Source organism: Girardinichthys multiradiatus, chromosome 19 (assembly GCF_021462225.1).
Source record: "Girardinichthys multiradiatus isolate DD_20200921_A chromosome 19, DD_fGirMul_XY1, whole genome shotgun sequence".
Lineage (NCBI taxonomy): Eukaryota > Metazoa > Chordata > Actinopteri > Cyprinodontiformes > Goodeidae > Girardinichthys > Girardinichthys multiradiatus.
The window spans coordinates 15,446,598-15,472,845 of NC_061811.1; the positions used below are offsets into that span (position 1 = coordinate 15,446,598).

The window sequence follows — 26,248 nt, forward strand, 5'->3', positions numbered from 1 at the left end:
AAGGAAAATGAATAACAATGCTTGAATAAAACCGTTGGGTAAATAACTTTAAAATCTGTCCCTGACAAAGTTGCTTTGTATTTTACTAGAGGATGGAGAGCTAGCTTATTACAGAAAATGTTTACCAATAACACGCAGCGGAGGGATCTATAAAAAGACTTATTGGGCCCAATAAGACAAGGCGTTCAAGACATTCTTTTCAAAACTTCATTGAAAAAAAATAAGTTTGGGTTTACATTGTTTTTTATTTAAGATGAACATTCCAGTACAGGTAACGCTAAATAAGATCACATCAGCTTATATTTACAAATGAATCAGAAGAATAAAATATTCAACACAGTAAAGATAAAAAATAGATAAGGTTTGTTCTAAAAAACAAACTTCAAAACAAAACAAAAAAAGTTGATAAAATCAACTCCAAGAAAATAGTTCTTTCTTAAACTACGATTGTGTACAATATTTTGCATGTATGTGAAATTCAATGGAATGTAACAACAGTGTGTGAAAGAAGCTTAAAACAAATGTCGGTTAAGAAACTCTAGGAAACACAAAATGTTGGTGTCAAAAGTTTACATATGAACAAGATTGCTTGGGTTTGGTTGTAAGACAAATAAAAAGACTTCTGTTTTAAACTATAACTTAACAGAGACTTAGGGCATCACAATGAACACAAAGTAAGTTGATCAATTAGAACTGTGGAAAAATCATGAAAGAAAGAACACATACAAATATTGTATTTCAATGGAAGGGTTTCTGCTAATGCTCTGCCTTGATGCTAGAAGTAATTCTTCCCATTTAACATGATCTTTACCAGTTCATTTCTATAGTTTACAGCAACAAATCACATTTCAAAGACTTTCTACTCTCTGTGTACATCCTCTTTGAAACACATTCACATACTGATTAGAAGAAAAAAAAGAAAAACTAATTTCTTCCTGAATCTGTTTGTGACACAGTTCTTAAGATGGGAGTAAAGATGAACACAGATTGGTTCACATGGGTTTGGTGGTGCTATTGTAGACCAGCCGATCACTGTCTCCTATCCCCAAACTGCTGGTGTTGTTGCCAGCCGGCACCCGGACGTGTTCGTGAGTCTTACTTTTCTTTATGAAGCAGTACCCCAGGGCGCCAAGGACAAGAAGGATGGCTACACCCAGTAGAATAGCTATGACAAGGATACCTGTTCAATAATAAAAGAAATATATAGGTTAAAACAGTGCAATATATGGATGCTCTGTGCAACTGGATGAACTGGAAAAGGTGCTGACCTCTGGCAGAAAAAACTGATGAACTTGTTTTTGTAGGTAAGACACAGAAGACAAATTATATATATTTAAAAAAACCCACTATAAACACTTAAATGCTGCAGTGGGTGTCTGTTTTACAATTCATATCCAAAAATAGTATCTTTCAAGATGAATTCCCACCCCCACCAGCCCATTCTTGCAGTATAAAAATTACATGTTCAAGTAGCCACAACCCAAACCAACTTTAGGTAAACATGAATTGGTGGTATGTGCATCAGAAGAACTTTGCTAAGTAGAGCTACAAAGATTTGTGAAACTCTTGAAAAAAAAGGGAATTTAAATTAGTTTGAACCTTTTGTAAACAAACAGGTATACCTGCTAAATTGTTTGTTAGAACAAACAGTAAATCAGCCAATCACATGGGAACAACTCCGTGCATTTAGACATCTGGTGAAGACAACTTGGTAGGTTGAAACTGAGCATCAGAGTGGGGATTTAGGGGACATTGAAAGTGGAATGGTTGGTATTTCAAGCAGAACTTAAATTGTCCAAAAAAAAAAAAACATTTGAGAAAATATCCAGAATGAGGAGCAAAAATGCCTTGTTAATGTCAGGAAAACAGTCAGACATGGTCAAGGTTATAGAAAAGTGACTAGCTCAAAAAACCACTCTTTACAACTAAGGTATGCAAAATACAATCTCAGTAGAAGATCTCACCAAACTAAAAGATTTCAGCCACCTTGTTGAATCTATACCACAAAGAATTAAGGCAGGTCTAAAGGTAAAAGGGGGACCAAAATGGCAAGCAAGTGGTACTTAATACAGAGGGTCGCGAGTGTATATGTCTTCTTTCACATTTTATTGCATCCGTGTGAAGCTGTTTTTTTTCTCTGCTTGAAACCACTGAAACTGAGTTTTAGTCACATTTTTGTCATAAGATTTTCAGCAATTTAACTGGCAAAAATATGAAAATATGGAGGAATTGAGACTCAGTCTTTTACGCTATTGTATTCATAGTTTTATAAAAAAATATATATATATATATATAATAATGCTGTTCAAGATGAGGGATTGCTGCAGAGTGAAACACACAATGCAATCGTCTGGGCTTCGTAGACCATATTGCATTATAAATAGAAATAAACAGGACTGTGTGTAACTGGGTCTGAATGTGCTTTAATGACTGGACTATATTGGAATGAATAGGATTATTCTGAAATCAATTCAAACCGAAATGGATTCTATAAGTATAAGTGGATATGACTTGGACCTTATAAAGTGCTTTGAGATACTTGCTGTGAATCAGCTGTATGTAAACATATCTGAACTGAAATACTTATGGTTTTCAAAGTCTGAAAGCTGCAGTAGGGAGTTCTGGGAAAATCTGGAGTTATCCTGAAAGTCTAAACAAGCACACCTTATAGGTCCCTCCTCCATTAGCACAGCTGTAGCACACCAGCAACCTTGAGTGTGCGGCGGAGGGTGTGTTTCCTGGGGGCTATTGGCACTGTTAAGACATTCCTCCTGGCACTGCTCCCGGTCAGAAACAACCGGGAGCAGTGTATTTCTGCAAATGGTAGTTGGACCAGAAGGGCATGATTTTTTTCACAGATAATGTGTCTCATGCTGTCTGGACATAGTGACACTTAACAAAAGTGTAAAAAATAAATTTTAAAAAAACGTTACCTACTGCAGCAGCTTTAAATGCAAATTGACTATGATTTAATAAAAATGTAATCACACCTAAATTGACACTGCAAATCATTTCTTTTTTACTCTTGTCAATAAAATATGTTGGAAAAGTGCTAAAGCTTGCTGTATTTTAATCACTCGTGTGGAAGTGGAAATATAAAACATTTATGCTGAAGCCTCAATGGTTTAACACACTGACACTTTGCAATGCAAATTCTTCAAGTAATTTGCCCTCTCTAAATTGATTAGTTTAATAATTTCAAGCAAAAAGAGAAAAAGAGGAGTTGTTTACTTGTATTGCCATCAGCCTCTCTTTTTTCAGTCTGCTCTCGGTTTTCAAAGCCATCCTTTTCTGTAAAAGGAAAACACATGAAACCATATTTATTGTGGCACACAGTAAAAACAAACAAAGGAATGTCAAAACTTTAATATATTCCATGTGGTTAATTAATGAGAGCAGAAGATGACAGATTAAAGGTCTAAAGAAAATGATAAAAAAATGTTTGCATATACAGTGATTCTTTTACAACTGGAGTGTCAATCCAACTTCAGCTTTGAAACAAACCCACCTGTCACACCGTGGCAAACCTTCTTACAGGTATCCTCAGAATCAAATTTGTTGTTGTTTCCCCCACATCCTCCGTAGTTGAAGAGAGCACACTTCTGTGTGCTGGGGTCGTAGTACCACTTTGAGATACTGTCCCGGCAAGTTCCTGTTTCTGGGTGCTGTGTACAGCGCACTGTGATTGAAAGGAAATTTAGCAAAGTTTAAAACTGCATGAATTCAAAACAAAGGACTAAAACACGTATCTGTGATATATCAAGAATAAATTCAGGAAGAAGGAAAGTAGGTTAGTAAGTGAATTAGGAGGCAAAAATCAACAGCAACAATAACAAAAAAAATGAAGTTTAAAACACCTTTCTGTTGATCCAATGGAATGCTGATCAGAATACGAAAACTTCCTTCCACTGATAAACACACAGGAGATAATTCATCTTAACAAGTATTCCAAAAAAACATTCTAAACAGCTTGTAATCAAAGCATTTATTTAAATTAGTCAATATAAGAACCAGGTCTAGTTTGCATAGCAAGCGCTTACGGTAATCGCACTTCTCTTCGTCTGAATTGTCACTGCATTGCGGGATTTCGTCGCATTGCAGTCCTGGATCCAAACAGCAGCCATTAGCACAGGTATACTGCTCGGCAGTACATGGATCTCCACATATTTCTTCTGTGGCACACAAGCACAGAGACAATAATCAGTTGGGGCCATCTTTTACTTCTACAAATAGCTAGAAAACCACAAAGTTATTCAAAATATTATCTCTGCATTTGCACGTCTACTTTTGCATTTGCATTTCTGCTCTATCAAACCTACCAGCTAAAACAAAGTGTTAAAACACAATTCATTGAATGCACCCACCTTGAGAAGCTCTAACAGGCAGACCTCGACCACTTGGACCACCTTTATGAAAAACAACCAAAAGAAAACCAAATAAATATTATTGCTTGCTTCAAACAAATCCTGTAAGTAAATATTAAGAAAGTCCTTCTTGCTCGAGTTTTTTGTGAGATAAAGGAGTCTCATGTCAAATATCAATTTGGGTGATCTTAGAAAATGTAAAAGGACACTACTGTTTTCTGCTTTCCAATTAAACTTTATTGACCTTAATCCCTATTTGTTACAACTTTTTCAATAAATCAAGTTATTCAAATGTAACAAAAACACATTTTAAATAATTAACAATCTCACATTCAGTGTTTTAAATGTTACATGAACTAAAGGCTCCTTATTTACCCCTGATTCTCAATGATTGCTACATACTTTGTGTTTCTAAAATAATGAAAATTAAAACCACCAAAAACTAAAAAGGGAAGGAAGTTTGTGAAATTTAGTAAAAAGTTCAGAAAAGGCAACCATGCAGTAAACTATGAGGTGGGTCTGTGTGGTACTGCAGCTAGAGCTGTTCAAAAAGTATTGACAGTACCTTGGAAAAGTATCTGAACCCTATTGGCGTAAATCTATTTATATTCAGCTTTTCTGAGTCAAGTCTTTGCAGAACCACCCTTCCTTTTAGATACAGATTTAAGTTTCTTGAAGTAAGTCTCCCAGCTTTCCACTTCTAGAAACATTTTTTCTTGTTTGCAGAACAGCTTAACCTCAGTCCAACTGAATGAAGAAAATCTATGAATACAATTGGATATAAAGGGGTTGGACAATGAAAACTGAAACACCTGTCATTTTAGTGTGGGAGGTTTCATGGCTAAATTGGACCAGCCTGGGAGCCAGTCTTCATTGATTGCACATTGCACCAGTAAGAGCAGAGTGTGAAGGTTCAATTAGCAGGGTAAGAGCACAGTTTTGCTCAAAATATTGAAATGCACACAACATTATGGGTGACATATCAGAGTTCAAAAGAGGATAAATTGTTGGTGCACGTCTTGCTGCTGCATCTGTGACCAAGACAGCAAGTCTTTGTGATGTATCAAGAGCCACGGTATCCAGAGTAATGTCAGCATACCAGCAAGAAGGACGAACCACATCCAACAGGATTAACTGTGGACGCAAGAGGAAGCTGTCTGAAAGGGATGTTCGGGTGCTAACCCGGATTGTATCCAAAAAACAGAAAACCACGGCTGCCCAAATCACGGCAGAATTAAATGTGCACCTCAACTCTCCTGTTTCCACCAGAACTGTCCGTCGGGAGCTCCACAGGGTCAATATACACGGCCGGGCTGCTATAGCCAAACCTTTGGTCACTCATGCCAATGCCAAACGTCGGTTTCAATGGTGCAAGGAGCGCAAATCTTGGGCTGTGGACAATGTGAAACATGTATTGTTCTCTGATGAGTCCACCTTTACCGTTTTCCCCACATCCGGGAGAGTTACGGTGTGGAGAAGCCCCAAAGAAGCATACCACCCAGACTGTTGCATGCCCAGAGTGAAGCATGGGGGTGGATAAGTGATTTTTTGGGCTGCCATATCATGGCATTCCCTTGGCCCAATACTTGTGCTAGATGGGCGTATCACCACCAAGGACTACCGAACCATTCTTGAGGACCATGTGCATCCAATGGTTCAAACATTGTATCCTGAAGGTGGTGCCGTGTATCAGGATGACAATGCACCAATACACACAGCAAGACTGGTGAAAGATTGGTTTGATGAACATGAAAGTGAAGTTGAACATCTCCCATGGCCTGCGCGGTCGCCAGATCTAAATATTATTGCGCCACTTTGGGGTGTTTTGGAGGAGCAAGTCAGGAACGTTTTCCTCCACCAGTATCACGTAGTAACCTGGCCACTATCCTGCAAGAAGAATGGCTTAAAATCCCTCTGACCACTGTGCAGGACTTGTATATATCATTCCCAAGACGAATAGACGCTGTATTGACCGCAAAAGGAGGTCCTACACCACAATAATAAATTATTGTGGTCTAAAACCAGGTGTTTCAGTTTCAATGTCCAACCCCTGTAAGTCTGAACTTCGCCTCGGCCATTCTAGCATAAGAAAATGCTTTAATGTAAACCATTTCATTGTAGCTCTGGCTGTATGTTTAGTGTTGCTACCCTGGTTGAAGGAGAACCTCTGTTCCCGTTACAAGTCCTTCGCAACCTCAAACAGGCTTTGTTCCAGGATTGCCCTGTAATTAGCTCCAATAATCACCCGATCAACTCTGAAAGGGCTTGCCTGTCTCTATAAAAAAAAAAAAAAGCATCCCCGTAGCATCGCACCCAACACCATGTTTCTATCCATATTGGAAATTATGTGTTCCAGGCATTTTGGGTGTGTCAAAAAGTTTGTCTTAGTTCTCATCTGACCATCAACATGTTTGCTGGCAAACTGCAAACAGGACTTCACATAGCTTTCTGTCCACATTGGCTTTCTTCTTGCCATTCCTCCATAAAGGCCAAATTTGTGGAGAACACAAATATTTGCCCCATCATCAGATACTCCTATTTGTCTGGTGTGTTCCTTTGTCCTCATGATGCCAATTGTCCAACAATCGTCTCCAACAGGCCTCCGGGGCCATTACAATGTAATGGGTTACGTATGAGTTAAGTAATCGGTCTCATAATTTAATCACAATCTATCAAACATGTGGGGGTGTTTTGCTGCAGGAGTAGTGCATTTCACAAAATAGATGGTTCCATGAGAAAAAACCATTGTGTGAAAATACAGAAGCAATATCTCAAGATTTTCGTAGCCATTCTGATGTTTAAAGCAATGGTTTACAGACAAATTCAGACAGTTTGAGAGAACAAAAAAAAAAAAAAAAAAGAATAGAGGGATTCCAAATCCTCTGGTTTCATTTACTAGCATCTGAAAATTGCCTCTGCAGAAGGAGCAAAACATCTTTCTCTGGTCTGGATCTTCCACTCCCACTGCTCAATAAACCAGGCTGGGTCTGAGGAACTGCGGTTAAAACAGTCCCGTTTCTTTTCTCGGCTGAAGGGGAAAAACGTACCCCAACAAATGTTCAGACCGGCCTGAAGGCAAGAGGAAGAAACCCGGTTTTGTCAGACCCAGATTTCACATTTGAATGGACACAAATGTGCTCCAAACTCAGAGCTCTCATCATCGAGTGATGCTGAATACGTCAGAGGGATGGAGAAAAAAAAACCAAAAAAAACTTTGCAGTAAATTTAAACCAAAAATAGGTGAAAGTACTAAAGTGTAAAATCCCAACAAAAACCTTTTTCAAAACTGAACCTGGCAAGTTGACCAGGCTTGCTAGGCTCTTCTGAAGGCAGACCTTGGAGAGTGTGTGGCTCTAATCAGCCATTAACAAAATCTAATGATTTGTCTACTGTATATTTTTAAACTGGGGATAGACCAGGAGATGAGGTTATAACCAGTCATTGGTGAATAAAAGCCATCTCATGCCTGTAGTTACTAAATTTCCAACATGTAATCATTCTACCGATTACAGAGTTTAACATATCAATATTTCAAGTTTATTAAATAAGGATTATTTTTCTGAATGTATAAATCAGCAAAATCAGATAATTCATAGAAGACATACAGGGGTTGGACAATGAAACTGAAACACCTGGTTTTAGACCACAATAATTTATTAGTATGGTGTAGGGTCTCCTTTTGCGGCCAATACAGCGTCAATTCGTCGTGGGAATGACATATACAAGTCCTGCACAGTGGTCAGAGGGATTTTAAGCCATTCTTCTTGCAGGATAGTGGCCAGGTCACTACGTGATACTGGTGGAGGAAAACGTTTCCTGACTCGCTCCTCCAAAACACCCCAAAGTGGCTCAATAATATTTAGATCTGGTGACTGTGCAGGCCATGGGAGATGTTCAACTTCACTTTCATGTTCATCAAACCAATCTTTCACCAGTCTTGCTGTGTGTATTGGTGCATTGTCATCCTGCACCGCCTTCAGGATACAATGTTTGAACCATTGGATGCACATGGTCCTCAAGAATGGTTCGGTAGTCCTTGGCAGTGACGCGCCCATCTAGCACAAGTATTGGGCCAAGGGAATGCCATGATATGGCAGCCCAAACCATCACTGATCCACCCCCATGCTTCACTCTGGACATGCAACAGTCTGGGTGGTACGCTTCTTTGGGGCTTCTCCACACCATAACTCTCCCGGATGTGGGGAAAACAGTAAAGGTGGACTCATCAGAAAACAATACATGTTTCACATTGTCCACAGCCCAAGATTTGCGCTCCTTGCACCATTGAAACCGCCGTTTGGCATTGGCATGAGTGACCAAAGGTTTGGCTATAGCAGCCCGGCCGTGTATATTGACCCTGTGGAGCTCCCGACGGACAGTTCTGGTGGAAACAGGAGAGTTGAGGTGCACATTTAATTCTGCCGTGATTTGGGCAGCCGTGGTTTTCTGTGTTTTGGATACAATCCGGGTTAGCACCCGAACATCCCTTTCAGACAGCTTCCTCTTGCGTCCACAGTTAATCCTGTTGGATGTGGTTCGTCCTTCTTGTTGGTATGCTGACATTACCCTGGATACCGTGGCTCTTGATACATCACAAAGACTTGCTGTCTTGGTCACAGATGCGCCAGCAAGACGTGCACCAACAATTTGTCCTCTTTTGAACTCTGGTATGTCACCCATAATGTTGTGTGCATTTCAATATTTTGAGCAAAACTGTGCTCTTACCCTGCTAATTGAACCTTCACACTCTGCTCTTACTGGTGCAATGTGCAATCAATGAAGACTGGCTACCAGGCTGGTCCAATTTAGCCATGAAACCTCCCACACTAAAATGACAGGTGTTTCAGTTTCATTGCCCAACCCCTGTACTTTGACACACATTCACATGCAATCAGAAAACATACATTTTCCTTCCTTGTCAAAATTAAGCACAACTTTATGTAGCTCTATTACAAAATCCACTGAAGTTTGTGGTTGTAATGTGAATAAGCTACCACTACTAAAAGCACCTAAAGGAGTTTAACTGCTCATTAAAATCCTAACCTAATATTTATGTTAAGCATTTTGCTTACCACAATCTTTGAAAAATGTAGACCCAATGACCTTAGGGTTTGAACAATCTTTAGATCGAGTTAAGGGAGTTCTGAAACTCCTTTTCTTTATATTTTAGACAATTCAACCAACTTCTATCATGGCTTCCCTTTAGGGATTTCATGTTCAGCAATGAGGAACTGTTTCTTGGCTTTGTCTTCACTCAGGAAGTGGGGTCTTCTAACTTTGCCAATCATTTTTACTGTATCTACACAACCTGTTCCCTTTTGTCAACATTTTTCTCCAGTTCTGCTTGATTTGGGCAAACCAGTTGTGTCAAGTATTACTTAATATTGGTTATTCTTGAACCTGGCATGAAGTAAAACTGAACAAAAGATAATTTTAACATTCAGTCAATCTCAGTGAATTCCTACAGTTATAGTAGAGTTTAATGTCACTCAAGTTTTTGTATATTCATGGTCAGGGAAAAACCTGCAGTATTTACAATTTAGATACCAATTACATGGTTTTATATTAATTAATACTTACTGGAAAATCGGCTTAAAAGATGCAAGAGTAAGAGAAAATGCAACTACCTGTGCCTTGACAGGCGTCCATGCATTCCTTCTTGTCAACGTAGTTATTCTTATTTGGCAGGCAACCCCCAAAGGTGAACTGTTCACACTCTCCTGAGGCAGCGTTGTAATGCCAGCGTGGGAACGAACCACGACATGGACCGGCTTTCTTTGGAACCATGCAGTGGTCTGGAGGGACAAAATATAAAGACTTAGGATCAAGATTAAAATATGCACAAGTTGTTGACTGGTGGCAATAAATTTTTATCAACATATTTTACTCTCAAAGTGAGAGTAAAATATGTTTATTGAAATGTACCTGACAACAGGTACATCTCAATAAACGAGAATACTATACAAAAATAAAAAAAACTACAGTGAAACCCGGGTATTAGGAGGATAACAGTGATCCATTTCTGTTAATTTTAATGATGCATCTCACAGCAAATAAAAACCTAAAATTCTGTTTCTCAGAAAAATTATATTACTTAAGATTTAAAAAAGGATTTTTAATACAGAACTGTCTAGCCATCGACCTCCTCTGGGCTACACAACGACGAACAGGACTGTTGACTAAACAGTTTTCCAGCAGACAGTCACATCCTCTAGAAGAAGGCTAAGCCACAAAAGGTCAATGTTAAAGAAAAGGGCTGTTTAAAGAGTGCTGCATGTCTAAACACACGGATGGAAAGTTCAGTGGAAGGAAAAAACATAGGAAGGGTACATAAGCAACTAGATTTACTGCCCATTCAAAGGTTAAAAGGAGATTACCAAGACATGAACTGTTAATTTCCTTTTCTAGCAGGACTCAAAAATGAGAACCTGATCCCCATTTTATTTTATTTTTTTACATTGATATCACTGTGTCTGATTGACCAGCAAACTCCCCTGACCTAAACCTTTTTGAGCCATTATTCTCAAACTTTGCATGTGTGTTTCTGCACATTGAATAAATGTATAGGTGAAACCCAGCAGGTACAAAAAGAATGCGGCAAAGGGATCAAGATGAAATATGGAAAACAGTTAAATCAGGTAAGGTCCAGTTAAAAGTAGGGGTGCACCAATTGATTGGCCGGCCTATCCATTGGCCCCGACTTTCTTAATTTTGGGTGATCAGCTAATACTTACATGTGAAACTGATCTTATCCACCGATCCTAATCTTCCTCCACAAAAGGTCTGAAAATCACCCACTGTCCCCTTTTGCACTGCCATGAGTGAGGGCTGACTGACAGACACCCCTACCAGGTCATGTCTGCACGTGCATGGTTCATAACTGTTGACAACATAATATTGGAACACTGAAGGTGTGTTGTGACCTTATGGCATCTAATTAACAGTGTCAGTAATAAAGAAAATTAGTATCGGGCCAAAATCGGAATTGGCAGGTCAGGCCTTTTTATGATCGGTAATCAGCCGCAACTGCAATCGGTGCACCCCTAGTTATAAGCTTTTGTTCCGTTTAACCAAGTTGGCTCTATGACACCCACCCATCCATCATAAACAGCAATTAACACTGATTCTCTTGCAGGTGTATAATTTAAGACTATAGTCAACTTAACATTATGAATTGTATATAAGCAATAAGGTGAATAAAAGGTGCAGTTATACAAGTGAAGAAATTTGTTGTGTCCCTAACCCAGTTTGAAAACCCCCCCATAAAAAACATGCAAATGAAGTTGTTCACTTTTCTTGGGTAAATGTGTAATTTAACACTCTTATCTTTGTCTTATCAGTTATGGATGGTCTACTGACTCTTGTGGAGCCTTCTGGCCCAAAACTCCTCCATGCAGTTTGATTAGTCTTTATACTTAACATGTGTTTTTAGAATGGATTAGAGTACACTCAATTTTGTATCTTTCATTATAGGACGATCATGAAAACACTGTCTGCTGCCACAGAGAAGGACCAGACACGGATAACTTTTAAAGGGTGTGGTCCTTAAAAGTGTAATCTAACAGTTTATTATTCTTCTTGGTGTGTAGCAGAATGATAGAAATATTTTCCCTAACAGAACAATGGTGGACATTCAGGTGAAGAGGGTCCATCCACCTCTGTAGCACAACTTGCCCCTGTAAGAAGTTAATGGTAGGCTCATGACTTAATATGAAAAAGAGTAGACATACAACTGAAATTAAAATGTTGGTCTGCCCCTAAAGCACCATGTAAAACAACAGTACAAGATCTACTTACAAGAAAACACAGAAACATGTGGAATCAGAAAGGAATACCTAAAAATGCAGCTGCAGAAAACACAAACTGAAATAAAATATAACCGCTGGAGCATCAGCTAAATGTGGGTAAGGTGACCACAGAGGTGGATGATTTTATTCATTTTTTAACAAAATATTAATAACTACTGTATTTTCACTTGCAGGCAATGATGAAATATAAGGACTATTGTCTTTAGTTCGGAGGCGATTGGTGAATCAGAAATTATTATAACAGACTGAATCTCTAACTGCTTGGCCATCTGTCACCTCAATGCCGTGGTTCACGTCATCTGGAACAATTTCTTCATAAACAGGACAGTTTCACCTGTAATAGTGGCCATGTTGCTACACAACATGGCCTCAACATATGAGAAATAAGTTAGACAACTTTATTAGCACTTCTGGTATTTTATTATTAGTGTGGCTGTCATTATATATTTAAAATACATGGCAGGCATTTTGGATTTTAAGATCAGGGTTGTTAAGAAACCTCCATATTTGCCTATTGGAATTCTGAGTTTAATAATAAATAAAATTAGATAGAAACATTATTTTTCTCTTTTTTTGCAACAAACTGTAAAACACACAACTTCTGTTGTGGTCATATTTTAAAATGTATTTAAAGCACTTAGGTACATTGAACAATTGGATATTTCTGGGGATGGTTCTTGTTCTAAAATATTTAAGAACCACTGCCATACATAATCTATAGAGTTTTGTCAAGAAGATGAGAACCTGTGGTAGATTAAACCAGAGGGCTGGCATTAACGAAAAGTGGACATCTTAACACTTGAGTGCCACAGCCTAATCAGCTCTATGTCATGCCGTACTGATGCTGTAATTCATGAAAAGCGGGCCCGGACAACATATTTTGTTTGACATACTTTGAAATTTTTTTTAGGCCTACATAAAAATCAATTTTTGGAGTAATTCGATTTTGGGGGAACAATTTATGAAATACATCACTCTTTGTTTAATAAATCTGAATATGAGTTTGACTTTTTGAATTTAATCACTGAACTAAATAAACTTTATTAATGATATTCTGAGATGTCTCTGAATTTGTTTTTTTGTTTTTTTTCACATTGTCAGGGGAAAGATACAGAAAAGGGCCAGACTGACCTACATTTCTCTGAAATCAGGTACCAGACATGAGAATCATTTCCTTTGAGGTTTCAGAGTTCCTGTTTCATCTTAGTGAAACTGCTCAGCACGCACCAAGTCACCAAAAAAGATGAAGTGGTGTGTTCTGAATGGAAAATATGTTGGGGAATAACTGATTTAGGTTGTCTCAGTGTAGTTAATGATCCACGGCATGCGTCTACACCCATTGAAAGAGCAACTTTGGCAACAAGGTTCAGAGAAATACAACCACAACAAATTATTTAGGGAAGCACAAGCTACCTCTCAATTTGTGATTGCTCAAGCTTACCATCTGTGAGCTGATACCTGAATACCACTGTTGTAGGGGTGACATGTTTAATATTAATAGGCCAACAAAGTGCAAAAAGTAACTTTTAGAGAAGATTAAAGACTTCAAACCACTTTTATTCAATTCACACAGCAACAGTGTTGTTGTGCAACAACTTGAAACCAGACAGACAGGTTTTGTTGAGTTGGGGGTGGAGAGATCGTATCAGAGGAGCAGTAAAAACATGCTTGACTAATACTCGCATTCCATTTGCTCATCACAACCCATTTCAGAGGAAATTATCCGAATAATTTGCAGGGATCCCATGCTAAAGATGGCATACTACCAACAGATGTTGCCCCTGCCTTCATGTACAATGTCAGTTTACTGTGTAATCATCTCTTATCTCTGCTTCCTTCCTCGTTTGTTGAGCGTGTCTCAACCAGTTTTGTTCCAACTAACGTGGGATGCTTCAGCCTAACACAGCAGGCAAAACACAACCAGAAAAACTGATAAATCAAGTTGCCAGCAAAATGTCCTTCTATCTTTGCATGGACGGGAAAAGTTACGGCAACAAAAGCTGAACAATTCAAGTGGAGACGTTTGCGAATTCAGAAGTTTTTAGACTTTTAAGACCACAGGGGTACCATTCTTTAATAATCACAAGAATGTCAACATGAAATGAGACGCAAGAGGAGGAACGGCTCAACAAAGTGAGGTAACACGAACCAGAACTAACCAATTTTTCCAGGTATATGTTCACTGAGGGTTAAGTCCCTTAAACCTGTATTTTCCGTCCTCTGACGGCTCCAGAGCCGTTCACCTCTTTGCTTATTTGTATCCCCATTTCTTACCCACTTGTTGCCATTTTCTCCTTTTCACCATCCTGTGACATTTGAAGATATACATATAGAATAGATGTCTGTTTATCCGGGTTGGCCTTTTTGGTGGGATTTGTAGACAGACATATAAGATGAAATGAAAGCAATCCACAAGACAGCTTACTCTAACCAAATTCGTGCACTTTTTTCAACAGAAAAAGCTATAGTTACAGAATATTATTAAGGCACTATCTAAGAATTAAACATTTTTCACTTTCTTAATGTATTATTGTTTTTTTATAGTATATAGTGGGTTAATGGCTAAATGTAAGGAGATTTAGGTAGGCAGAAGGAAACCACAACATTTTAAATGCAGATATGAAACGTTTACAAGGGACATCTAAAATGCCCGAGGTTGGGACCAAACGCCCATTTGCAGTCGCGTACAAAACAGCCAGAAATGCAAAGGTACAAAATGGTGAAGAGGACAAATGGCAAGCATGCCTTCTGAATGTACCAGTAGATAATAAAATGAAACAATGAAAGTATACTTTGTAATACACTTCATTTCTTTAAATAATGTTTCTGAACCCTGTTTGGATCAGCTGGCTTACATGAAATATGGGAGCCTATATAATGCCTGGAAACAGCTGTACATGACTCCTGAACAAGCAAAAATAGCTCTCAGGGAGGTCAGAATAAAGATATTATTTATTGGGCCCATTTAACTATGGCAGGTACGAATTGACGCATTGATGCATGGACACTTTTCCATGGCAGACTTCTCCATTTCATACACTGGTATGAAACAAGCAAAATTACAGTTACAAAAAGGGCTAAGAGACAAAAACAACCAGCAATCATTTTTGCTCATTTGGACCTAAGAGGAGACACTTACGTTCAGACTCCTCAGGGGTAAGGACGAGGACAGTGAGCATGGTGGAGTCTGCCTGACCAATGGAGTCTGTGACCGTCAGCTGGAACTTGTACTTTCCAGATGTTAAATTGGACACAATGATCTGGTCAGGAAAATTTGTTTTCTACAAAAAAAGAAAAAAAAGGAGGACAAAGTTGAGTTTCTCAACGGCGTTCTCAGCAATGTTGATAAAGTAAGGTACAGGTGACATTTTGAATGGCAAGATCAGGTCTGCATTGATGTTGCTTTGCTCACCTCCATGACCGCATAAGGATAATTGGTGAGCATTTTCCAGTCAAAGGATTCAATCTTCATGTCATCCCTGCTTTGGACACCATTCAGTGTCACACTCTCCTGAGGCTGGACCACCAGGTCCTGACCTGCGTTGGCCACTGGTGGACTGTCAATTTCTTCTGTTGAGACATAAAACAAATTAAAGAAGGATGACAGATAACTTCAACATCAGGAGATAATTAAACTGGCAGATGTAGAAAAGATCAAAATATTCTGCAACTTCTCATTCCCTGACATGCCAGAACATGCAGAAATACTTTGTTCCCTAAATCTAATCCTCATCACAAATAGAGAGAAGGTAAAGAGGGAATCTATTCAGGTTGGACAGTGGTGTGGAGAGTGTTTGCATTTTCTTCAGCTTTATTTTGACCTAGACAAAAAAAACAGTTATTTGAAACTAATGCTCACATAGTTCTTCAGCTTTTTTTAAAGCAAAATCTCCTAACATTCTTCCTGAATTATATTAAATGGATAATAAACAAGAACATAAAACACATATCTAGAATTTTAATAGTGGTGGGGCCTATAAAATACAGGGCACTAGCACAGAAAGCACATAAGTTAGTTTCACTGCACATGCATAAAGGACACATAAGTTATATTTTGTAATCTGGTGCTCAGGTGCCCCCTTTCTAACGCCAACCTGGGCAACCACCCATGTGGCTCACATCAAGAACCACCACTCATTGTGAGCCTGTGAAAACACTCACCCCTTACAAATTGGGGCAGCGATGTCGAGATGAAGTATTGATCCTTACTAGCAAGCTCAGCTCAAGATGGTGTCAGAATGGAAAAGCAGGCCAATTAATCCACCTTTTGCTTGCAAAATGTATGCTTCATTGTTTGGGTAAATTTTTAACACCAAAAAAAAAAAAGTCATTTGAATTTTGTTTTCAAATACAAATAATTAATTTCAAATAGAAACCGTTTGTCCTTTGTGTGGTCAAAATAGATGAGCAGATATTTAAATTTGGTTGGTTAGAATCAAAATAAGAAAAAACTAACAGGCAAAGAAACACACAAAAAAATCTGTCTTTTTTCAAATATTCAGAAACCCACCACAGCTCAGCTTGTATGTGCTTCACCCCGACTTCATTGAACGTAATCACAATGCTGTGCATTTGCTACTAATACTTATCCCCGTCCAAAACAGCACCTGCAGTACATGATTGTTCCATAATTAGCTGCCTGCATAAGAATACATAAGCAAGTCACAAATTCTTAAGTTTCTTTGCAGGTGATTGTTTTAAAATTATATTTTACAAATAAAAAGATATATAGGCTAGGATTTTACTCATCCGCTTTGACAACAGAAGAAACACTGATTGACACTCAGTTAATATTTGGTATTTTAAAACTAAAATCAACATATCAGTTTAGTGTTTTTCATTACTGGTTTATGATTAGAAAACCCAATCACCAAAACAAGCACCGGTCTTTTCCCGTTTCTAAAGATTTCTGAGGCATTTGATGGAGCTTTGCACTTACGTGGGGGGACATTCAATTTGGCGTAGTTCTCATAAACTGAATCCAGTATGTAATTGAAGTATCCTGACTTCCTGACGAAGCGGCAGACATATTTCCGCTTGTATAAGCAGTCAAACAGAAAGCAGGAGCTGATGGTGCCCTCCTCGGCTCCTCTCTCCATCAGGGCGACGTTGCATTTCGGCTCCTTGCAGCAGGAGACCACGCAGTCTTTGAGCTTCACCACTTTCGGTGAAGAGATAAACGTGGCCCCTTCTTTCACAGAGTCATCGGTGTCGAGCACAAAATTGTCTTTACCCTTCTCGAACTTGGACACGCAGGTCTCACCATTATCCTGGCCAGTGGTGGAGTGTGAAAAGCCAACAAGAAGCAGGAGCGCTACAAACTGGCATTCAAAAAGTAAATTCATCCTAATTGTCTCCCAGAGATTCCCTCTCAAATAAAAGCAGAAGTCTCCTGCAAGAAAAGTGAAGTCAAATAGAGAAGAGAGAACCGGTCTGTCTATTTGAAAAGGAGGTTCCTTCGCGAAGGAGGCGAAACTCAAGCGTCCTTCCTTAGAACGCACAGTCCTCGTTAAAATGACTAAACTAAACAATTACTTCCTGGTTCTCACCTACAGGTATGCTCAGCACTTCCACATAACCTTGTCCACGGAGAGAAAAAAAGGAATGTAACTAACAACTTCGAAACTCTAATGTCGACAAGAACCCGAGCAACGACAGCATTTCTCAGGTGACACACCTGGGAAACAACAGGAAGTGAAATTTCACTCCCATGGCCGCTCCCTTCTGACTTGAGCTACAAAAACGGAGACAAGTGAAGAAAGCCGCGGCTGACAAATACCTGTCTTTAAAGTTTCACACAGACTGTTTGGTAAAACAGGAGGCAGGAGGAAGGGAATTAAAACCAATGATATTATTGATGCAAAAGTTATTAAGGTCCACGAAACATATTTGTTCTTTATTAATTATTAAATGTTCTTTATTTGAAATGTGTCTGATTGTTTAGTTCCTGATTACCAGGAGCACGTTGCCATTTTTAAGCAAGTTTTTTTTCTTCTTTTAACTTTTTACCAGGGGTTATTGCCAGACAAAAAGCTCCACAGTGGCACAACATCTGAAATAGTCAGACCCAAATGTAGCTATATATTGGCTCTGGAGTATGTATTAAATCAGACTAAACTTTTCATATTTTAGATCAGTTATGACTACCAAAATAATTTTTATTTGTTGAATCATAGAATAATGAGATAATTGTTTTTTTATTACTTTTCTGAAAATCAGAAGTTTACACAGACTGAAATTACTTTCCCTAAACAATGTGGGAATACCCAGATTCAGACAATTATATGCAAATATAAACGCTATTGGAATATCCAGCTATCAAACTGTTCAGGATGGAAATGGGTTCTTTGTCCCAGGGATGAAGACATTTTGTAATATATGTGTATCAACTCCAGAAGAACAAAAGCAAAAGATCTTTTGAAAATACTGGCTGAAGCTGGTAAGAGAGCGCCATGATTCATAGTGAAACTGAACTGAAAAGCCATTCAGAGAGGAACGCAAAAAGCCAGATGACAATTTGCAAATGCTTTCAGGGATAAATACCTTATTTTTTGGAGATATGCTCAGTGGTGTAGCGAAATTAAAGTGTTGGGCCATAATGACCATCATTACATTTTGAGGAAAAAGGGGGAAGCAGCCATCAGAAAGGTAGCTTGTACCTTGCTCCAGCTCTGTATGAGTCATTCAGACATAAAAAGACGTCAAGTTTGTCTGTATATAACAATCAAAGAAGCTATTCAATTTGAAACAACATACAGTTTGTTAAAAGGATGCTGAATGTCACAAAAGCCTATTGTTTTCTGTCAGCGTAGGTAGGTTGTAATCCTACAAAATTGACAAAACAACGATTATTGAACAGTTTTGAGTCTACAGGTTTCAGATCGTAATCGTGCCATCTGTTTCATTTTAAGCTATCAGCAATCATTTGTTTTCAGAATAACCTTTCTGATGCAATATAAATGGGTTGTGTTAATCAAAGTAAACTATATATTTGACACATTTTGTATGCCCAGATACAGAACTGTGATCAAATCTTGTTAATGTTACAGGATGCGAATGGATAGCTGGTCATTTAACATTTGTGTCAAGTCCCTTTAACAGAGAGACAGACAAGCGGGGGACAACAATATAAAGAAACAAGAGGTGGCTGTTGAAGAATTGATAGATAATGTGGACAAAGAAAAGGTATGTAGTACACACAAGCCCAAAAATGAAACTTTTTCATGTTTTGTCACATTACAACCTCAAACCTCAGTGTATTTTGTAAGGATTTTACGTGATTGACTAACAGCTTGCACATAATTGGGGCACGCAATTATATTAAACCAGTCTGAGTTAAAGTTTATCTCCAGTTACAACTGTAAGTCTTCCAGGGTATTCACCAATTAACTAACTTACATACAGGCTAAATACTTGGCAATTATTTGCACAATGGCCAAAGTTCAGCCTGATTGGACAGCTTTTCTTTGTTGGATTTAGGTACAGATTTTTTTAATCTAAACCATCTCATTGTAGCTCTGGCTGTATGTTTAGGGTTTTTGTCCTACTGAAAGGTGAACCTCCGCCCCAGTCTCAAGTCTTTTGCAGTTTCGAAACAGGTTTTCTTCCAGTATTGCGTTGGATCTAGCTCCATCAACCTTTCCACTAACTCAGGCCAGCTTCAATGTCCCTGCTGAAGAAAAGCCCCATTTTTCACCATGGGGATGTTGTACTCAAAGTAATGTGCAGTGTTAGTTTTCCTCTACACAGCATTTTACATGCAGGTCATTTAGTTCGATTTTGGTCTCATTTATACAGAGCACCTTCTCTTGGTTGAAACATTTTAAGAATACAGAGTTGAGCTGTGTCACTTCCAAGAAACAGCAGCATCTTAACTGAATGCTCCACACCTGTAGTTTCTGCATCACTAGATGAAATTAACATTTAGCAAATTGAACAAGCAAAGAAAACAGTTAAATTTTCAAAAGCCATGACATTTATTCTTTTCTTTGCAGTAAAATAATGTCTTGCTGAAAAAATGCAGATAAACTCAACTTTAATTTTAGTTCTGCTATTTAGTTGGAAAAATAAATCCCATGTTAAGAAATAAATGTCGCAGGTGCCAGAATAATTGTTACCCCTGCTTGTTAATACTTTGTGTAGAAAGGACTGCACTTACGCTTCTCTTATACTATTTCTCAAGGTTAATGTATGCCAAGAGGAGGATCTTTGAAGATGCCTGATTGTACAATCACTCTAGTGATTGTGTACAGTGTACAAACACTTCTTATTGTGAGCTCACCCCACAGATTTTCTACAGGATTTATTTCTGGGGACTGAGATTGTCATGGAAGAAGGCTGATTTTGTGTCTGGTAAACCATCTCTGTGTTAATTTGGTCTATATGTTTTTTTGACTATGGGTGACTGGGGAGAGGAAAGTCTGGGCATCTCTAATGAGTCTGCTGCCCCCGCAACCCGGTTCCAGAAGACGACGAGTTTCTTGGCAGAGCTTAATTTCATGAATGACAAATAAATGCCAAATGCTATGCACTCTAAAAAAGCTTCTCAGGCACAGAGAATCACACATTCTCTGTCGTACTTGACTATGGTCATGCGGTGCTTTCCCACATGGTCATCGTTGTTTCAGCTCAATCTGTCAGATCCTTGTGTCTTATCTCACCAAAACACCAGGCTCTAGTTAAAGCCTCAGTAGAGTTTAGCAAACACCACATGCCTATGTTTGCTTAGAGAGAAAACTGGCATGACTAACGATTGCTGTGGAGACTTGATAATACCAGCATGTGACTGTTTGTTGCAGTTCTGTAAAAGTGAGGTCTTGAGTATTTTCATTACCTCCCTTATCATCCTGTTTGGTGGCGAAATAAACCCGGGTCCTCTTTCTGCCTTGTTTGTCACAGTTGCAGTTGTTTTAACCTTATTATTTCTCTGACTATAGCTTTGGAAAAGTTCAGGTTAGTATTGTTGAATGGCATGTTCTCTTGTCTTTTCCATCTTAAAGAGTGACTTAACTGGTCTCCACATGTCTAATCATATTTGTACCACAGAGAAACAGAAACTCAGATTTTGTGTATTTGTTTTAAACTTTATAATCTCATCATGAACTCCTTGGCAATTTTATTAGAAACACCTGTTCAGTTGCTTGTGAACACAGATATCAAATCAACCAACCAAAGGCAGCAAAGCAATGCATGTAGAAGTGCTAAAGACACTCCTCTTCTCTCTGTACACAAATGACTGCACCTCATCGGACTCGTCTGTGAAACTCCTGAAGTTTGCAGATGACACCACTGTCATTGGACTGATCCAGGACGGTGATGAGTCTGCATACAGACAGGAGGTGGATCGGCTGATACACTGGTGTAGTCAGAACTATCTTGAACTAAACCCACTCAAGACTGTGGAAATGGTGGTGGACTTTCCGAGAACACCACCCCCATACACCCCCCTCACCATCCTCAACAACACCGTGTTGGCTGTGGACCACTTCAGGTTCTTAGGAACCACCATCACGGAGGACCTGAGATGGTCTTCACACACAGACACTGTTCGAAAGAAGGCCCAGCAGAGACTGTACTTCCTGAGGCAACTCAAAAAGTTCAACCTTCCACAGGAGCTGCTGGTTATCTTCTACACTGCCATCATTCAGTCTGTCCTGTCTTCATCCATCTCAGTGTGGTCTGGCTCATCCACAAAACAGGACAGGTCCAGACTGCAACGAATAATCAGGACTGCAGAGAGAATAATCAGAGCTGACCTTCCCTCCATCCAGAACTTATACAGGTCTAGGGTCAAGAAAAGAGCTGCTAATGTCTCTGTGGTGGCCAGCCACCACAGAGACAGTTTCTTCCCCCAGGCTGTTTCTGTTGAACATTCAATAGGGTACCAAACAACAGCATACAGATATTGCAAATGCACCTTTTTATTTATATGTGTGTATATTGTACATTGTAAATATGTATATTTTTTAACGCAAAAAACAAAAACCAGAGAGCAAAGTGTACCTTGTTCCTTGTTTGTATGTACGAACTTGGCAATAAAGCTGATTCTGATTCTTATTCTGACAATTTCCTGAAGTTCAAACTGAGCAACAGAATGTTATGGAAAGAGTATTTAAGTAATTTTGAACGACCTACTTGAGTATTGTTGTGGACCGTGTTCATCCGTTTACAACCAAAGTGTGCCCATCTTCTGATGATGATATGATTATTTGCCATGTCACAAACTATACATAATACAGGTCCTTCTCAAAATATTAGCATATTGTGATAAAGTTCATTATTTTCCATAATGTCATGATGAAAATTTAACATTCATATATTTTAGATTCATTGCACACTAACGGAAATATTTCAGGTCTTTTATTGTCTTAATACGGATGATTTTGGCATACAGCTCATGAAAACCCAAAATTCTTATCTCACAAAATTAGCATATCATTAAAAGGGTCTCTAAACGAGCTATGAACCTAATCATCTGAATCAACGAGTTAACTCTAAACACCTGCAAAAGATTCCTGAGGCCTTTAAAACTCCCAGCCTGGTTCATCACTCAAAACCCCAATCATGGGTAAGACTGCCGACCTGACTGCTGTCCAGAAGGCCACTATTGACACCCTCAAGCAAGAGGGTAAGACACAGAAAGAAATTTCTGAACGAATAGGCTGTTCCCAGAGTGTTGTATCAAGGTACCTCAGTGGGAAGTCTGTGGGAAGGAAAAAGTGTGGCAGAAAATGCTGCACAACGAGAAGAGGTGACCGGACCCTGAGGAAGATTGTGGAGAAGGGCCGATTCCAGACCTTGGGGACCTGTGGAAGCAGTGGACTGAGTCTGGAGTAGAAACATCCAGAGCCACCGTGCACAGGCGTGTGCAGGAAATGGGCTACAGGTGCCGCATTCCCCAGACCTGGGCTACAGAGAAGCAGCACTGGACTGTTGCTCAGTGGTCCAAAGTACTTTTTTCAGATGAAAGCAAATTCTGCATGTCATTCGGAAATCAAGGTGCCAGAGTCTGGAGGAAGACTGGGGAGAAGGAAATGCCAAAATGCCAGAAGTCCAGTGTCAAGTACCCACAGTCAGTGATGATCTGGGTTGCCGTGTCAGCTGCTGGTGTTGGTCCACTGTGTTTTATCAAGGGCAGGGTCAATGCAGCTAGATATCAGGAGATTTTGGAGCACTTCATGCTTCCATCTGCTGAAAAGCTTTATGGAGATGAAGATTTCATTTTTCAGCACGACCTGGCACCTGCTCACAGTGCCAAAACCACTGGTAAATGGTTTACTGACCATGGTATCACTGTGCTCAATTGGCCTGCCAACTCTCCTGACCTGAACCCCATACAGAATCTGTGGGATATTGTGAAGAGAACGTTGAGAGACTCAAGACCCAACACTCTGGATGAGCTAAAGGCCGCTATCGAAGCATCCTGGGCCTCCATAAGACCTCAGCAGTGCCACAGGCTGATTGCCTCCATGCCACGCCGCATTGAAGCAGTCATTTCTGCCAAAGGATTCCCGACCAAGTATTGAGTGCATAACTGTACATGATTATTTGAAGGTTGACGTTTTTTGTATTAAAAACACTTTTCTTTTTTTGGTCGGATGAAATATGCTAATTTTGTGAGATAGGAATTTTGGGTTTTCATGAGCTGTATGCCACAATCATCCATATTAAGACAATAAAAGACCTGAAATATTTCAGTTAGTGTGCAATGAATCTAAAATATATGAATGTTAAATTTTCATCATGACATTATGGAAAATAATAAACTTTATCACAATATGCTAATATTTTGAGAAGGACCTGTATGTACAACTCTCTTTCTCTGCGTGGACCTTTCAGGCTGTGTATCGTTGATCCAGCAGGTGGCAGTGTTATCCCATCAGCAGCTAAAGACATTTTAAGGGTGTACAACTCATTTATTTTGGCTCATTCTCTCTAAAATGCAGTTCAGTCATTAAATTATAGGTTATTCTGGCAGAACATATAATCCCGTTTTGATGGTGTGGAGATACAGAACTTGTCTATGCAATTGGTCACCATGTTTCAGCATGAAATGAGTCATATAGCCACAGGTGAACCGCTGCAGAGAAGCAGGAAGTGGCTTTCTGAATGATGAAATGTAGGTTTCCTGTTAAAGAGATTGACTGTAATTCCTCGTTATTGCAATCTAAGTCAGAGCAAACCCAAATGTGGTAATCAGCTTCTCACAGCAAAAGTTAACCTATTGTAACCCCACAGTGGAGCGGCTTGTTGACTTTAACTGCTATTGTTTATTTTTTCTCACTGTGTTGAGCCACAAAGCCAGGTTGATGGTGAGAATACCTAACAGGGGCCTTCAATTGTGTTTTATTTTAAGCAGGTTCACCATGCAGAACCACACAGCACAGCATGTGATGAATGAGTGTGTTTACTTGGAAAGGTGAGTAGCTAGAAGCACTTAATAATTCAGTGTTTGTAACAGACGGTGCATCAGAGGGTGAACACTGGCAGCTATGAAAGATAGATACTCAATAAACCAAATACCCATTATTCATATTGCTATGTGATCTGTGGAAACTCTGGAGTCTGTTATCTGCCTTATCTCATGTGCATTAACTTTAACTCCTTTGACTTTACAAACAATGCTGATTTCAGGAATTGGGTTTGACATTTGGCTCTAATTTGGCACCCATGAGTGCCGAACTCTTCCCCATGCATTATGTAAGAGTGTGTAACTGAGGATGTCAATTTGACTTGCCTTATTAAACGTACACCTGATAATGGCTGTCATATAAAGGACAAAGAAATTACCACAGTAGAGGAACCCTGGATCACCTGTCAGGGAGGGACCTGACTATTGTTAGAAATATAGTGTTGTGAAAAAGTGTTCATTTATTAAGGGAAAAAAGTTAACCAACCCGACTCTGGGTAAAAAAAACATTTGTCTTCTTTAGTAAAGCATTATTTAAATTTCACTAGACACACCCAGCCTTGACTCGCAGAATCAAGAACTAACTTAAGTAGAACCTGCCTGACAACATAAAGTAGGCTAAAAGATCTCAAAAGGAAACAGATCATGCCCTGATCTAAAAAAAAATTAATAAAGGAGTCATTGGCATCCGTCTGTCTAGAAAGGGATATGAAGCCATTCCTAAGGGTTTGTGTCATAACGCGGGTTGTGGTAGCACCAAAATGCAAAGACGTACTCCAGGAAGGTAAGCAAGTTTTAATTCTAGCCCATACGGAGTCCAGACAGCAGGGTTACATGACCAGAAGACCTGACCAGCATGACAGCAAGACATGGAAGACACATCAGGGAACCAGCAGGGAACAAAGGCAACTAAGGAACTTATGGGCAGAACAGCAGGGGGAACCAATGAACGACGAGACCAGACTATCAGGGAGAACAAGGAACAGGTGGGACACAGACTGTAGGGAGACAGAGCAAAACACAAACACAGGATCAGACACTGGCTGGGCATGACACTTTGGGACTCCAGCAAACCTTGCTAGGAGCGGCCGGGCGACCAAATCTACTCCAAAAGCCTACCACCAACTCATCCAAGAGGTCACAAAAGAACCCAGAACAACAGCTAAAGCACTGCAGCTCTTATTTGCTTCAGATAAAGTGACTGGGCAACAAATGACATCCATGGTAAAGTTCCCAGGCAAAAACCACTGCTGACCATGAAGGACACATGCCTTAGCTTAATGACCTTAATGCCTTAGCTAAGGCAACAGGACAATGAATTGCTAAAAAAAAAAAGGCCAATGAAACAAAATGAGGGTTTGGACTGGCCGTGTCAAAGTACGGACTTGAATCCAACTGATATCTAAAACATTTAAGTGTTACAAAAAAGAAAAAAAACAGAAGAAATATGTAAGATGGAAAATACTTTTTCACAGCACTTTAGGAGGACTGACAAGCCCTTTCACTTTCAAGGCAATAAATACTTTAGATACAATAACAATGGATGTGCTGGAATGAAACTGCAGAGTGTTAGTAGATTATTATGTTTGTACGTGGGTGCACATATATTCAGCCAAAGTGATCATCTCTAGATGATTGCCCTTTCAACTTTTAATCCCTCTTTTTTT

The 26,248-nt window shown here is 39.2% G+C and overlaps 1 protein-coding gene and 1 long non-coding RNA gene across 2 annotated transcripts; one reads left to right on the top strand and one right to left on the bottom strand.

The window, feature by feature from the left end:
• Positions 1-225: 225 nt before the first annotated feature.
• Positions 226-17,885, bottom strand: spint1a (serine peptidase inhibitor, Kunitz type 1 a). Its single transcript, XM_047346242.1, has 10 exons — positions 17,112-17,885; positions 15,585-15,742; positions 15,312-15,453; positions 9,992-10,159; positions 4,365-4,406; positions 4,041-4,172; positions 3,858-3,908; positions 3,509-3,679; positions 3,232-3,291; positions 226-1,180 (listed from the first exon to the last, which is right to left on the bottom strand). The coding sequence occupies exons 1-10, from the start codon at positions 17,515-17,517 to the stop codon at positions 993-995; spliced, it is 1,518 nt and encodes a 505-aa protein (XP_047202198.1). The 5' UTR covers positions 17,518-17,885; the 3' UTR covers positions 226-992.
• Positions 11,596-12,563, top strand: LOC124856048. The gene is made up of 3 exons (XR_007035229.1): positions 11,596-11,900; positions 11,983-12,056; positions 12,128-12,563. It is a non-coding gene; the product is annotated as an uncharacterized LOC124856048 (long non-coding RNA).
• Positions 17,886-26,248: the final 8,363 nt, after the last annotated feature.

Excerpts from the sequence above, each read along its gene's own strand:
- spint1a (XM_047346242.1), bottom strand. The coding sequence starts at position 17,517 with ATGAATTTACTTTTTGAATGCCAGTTTGTAGCGCTCCTGCTTCTTGTT. Across the intron at positions 10,160-15,311 it reads TACCCCTGAGGAGTCTGAAC|ACCACTGCATGGTTCCAAAG; the intron begins GTAAGTGTCTCC and ends TTGTCCCTCCAG. Across the intron at positions 4,173-4,364 it reads GCCTGTTAGAGCTTCTCAAG|AAGAAATATGTGGAGATCCA; the intron begins GTGGGTGCATTC and ends TGTGTGCCACAG.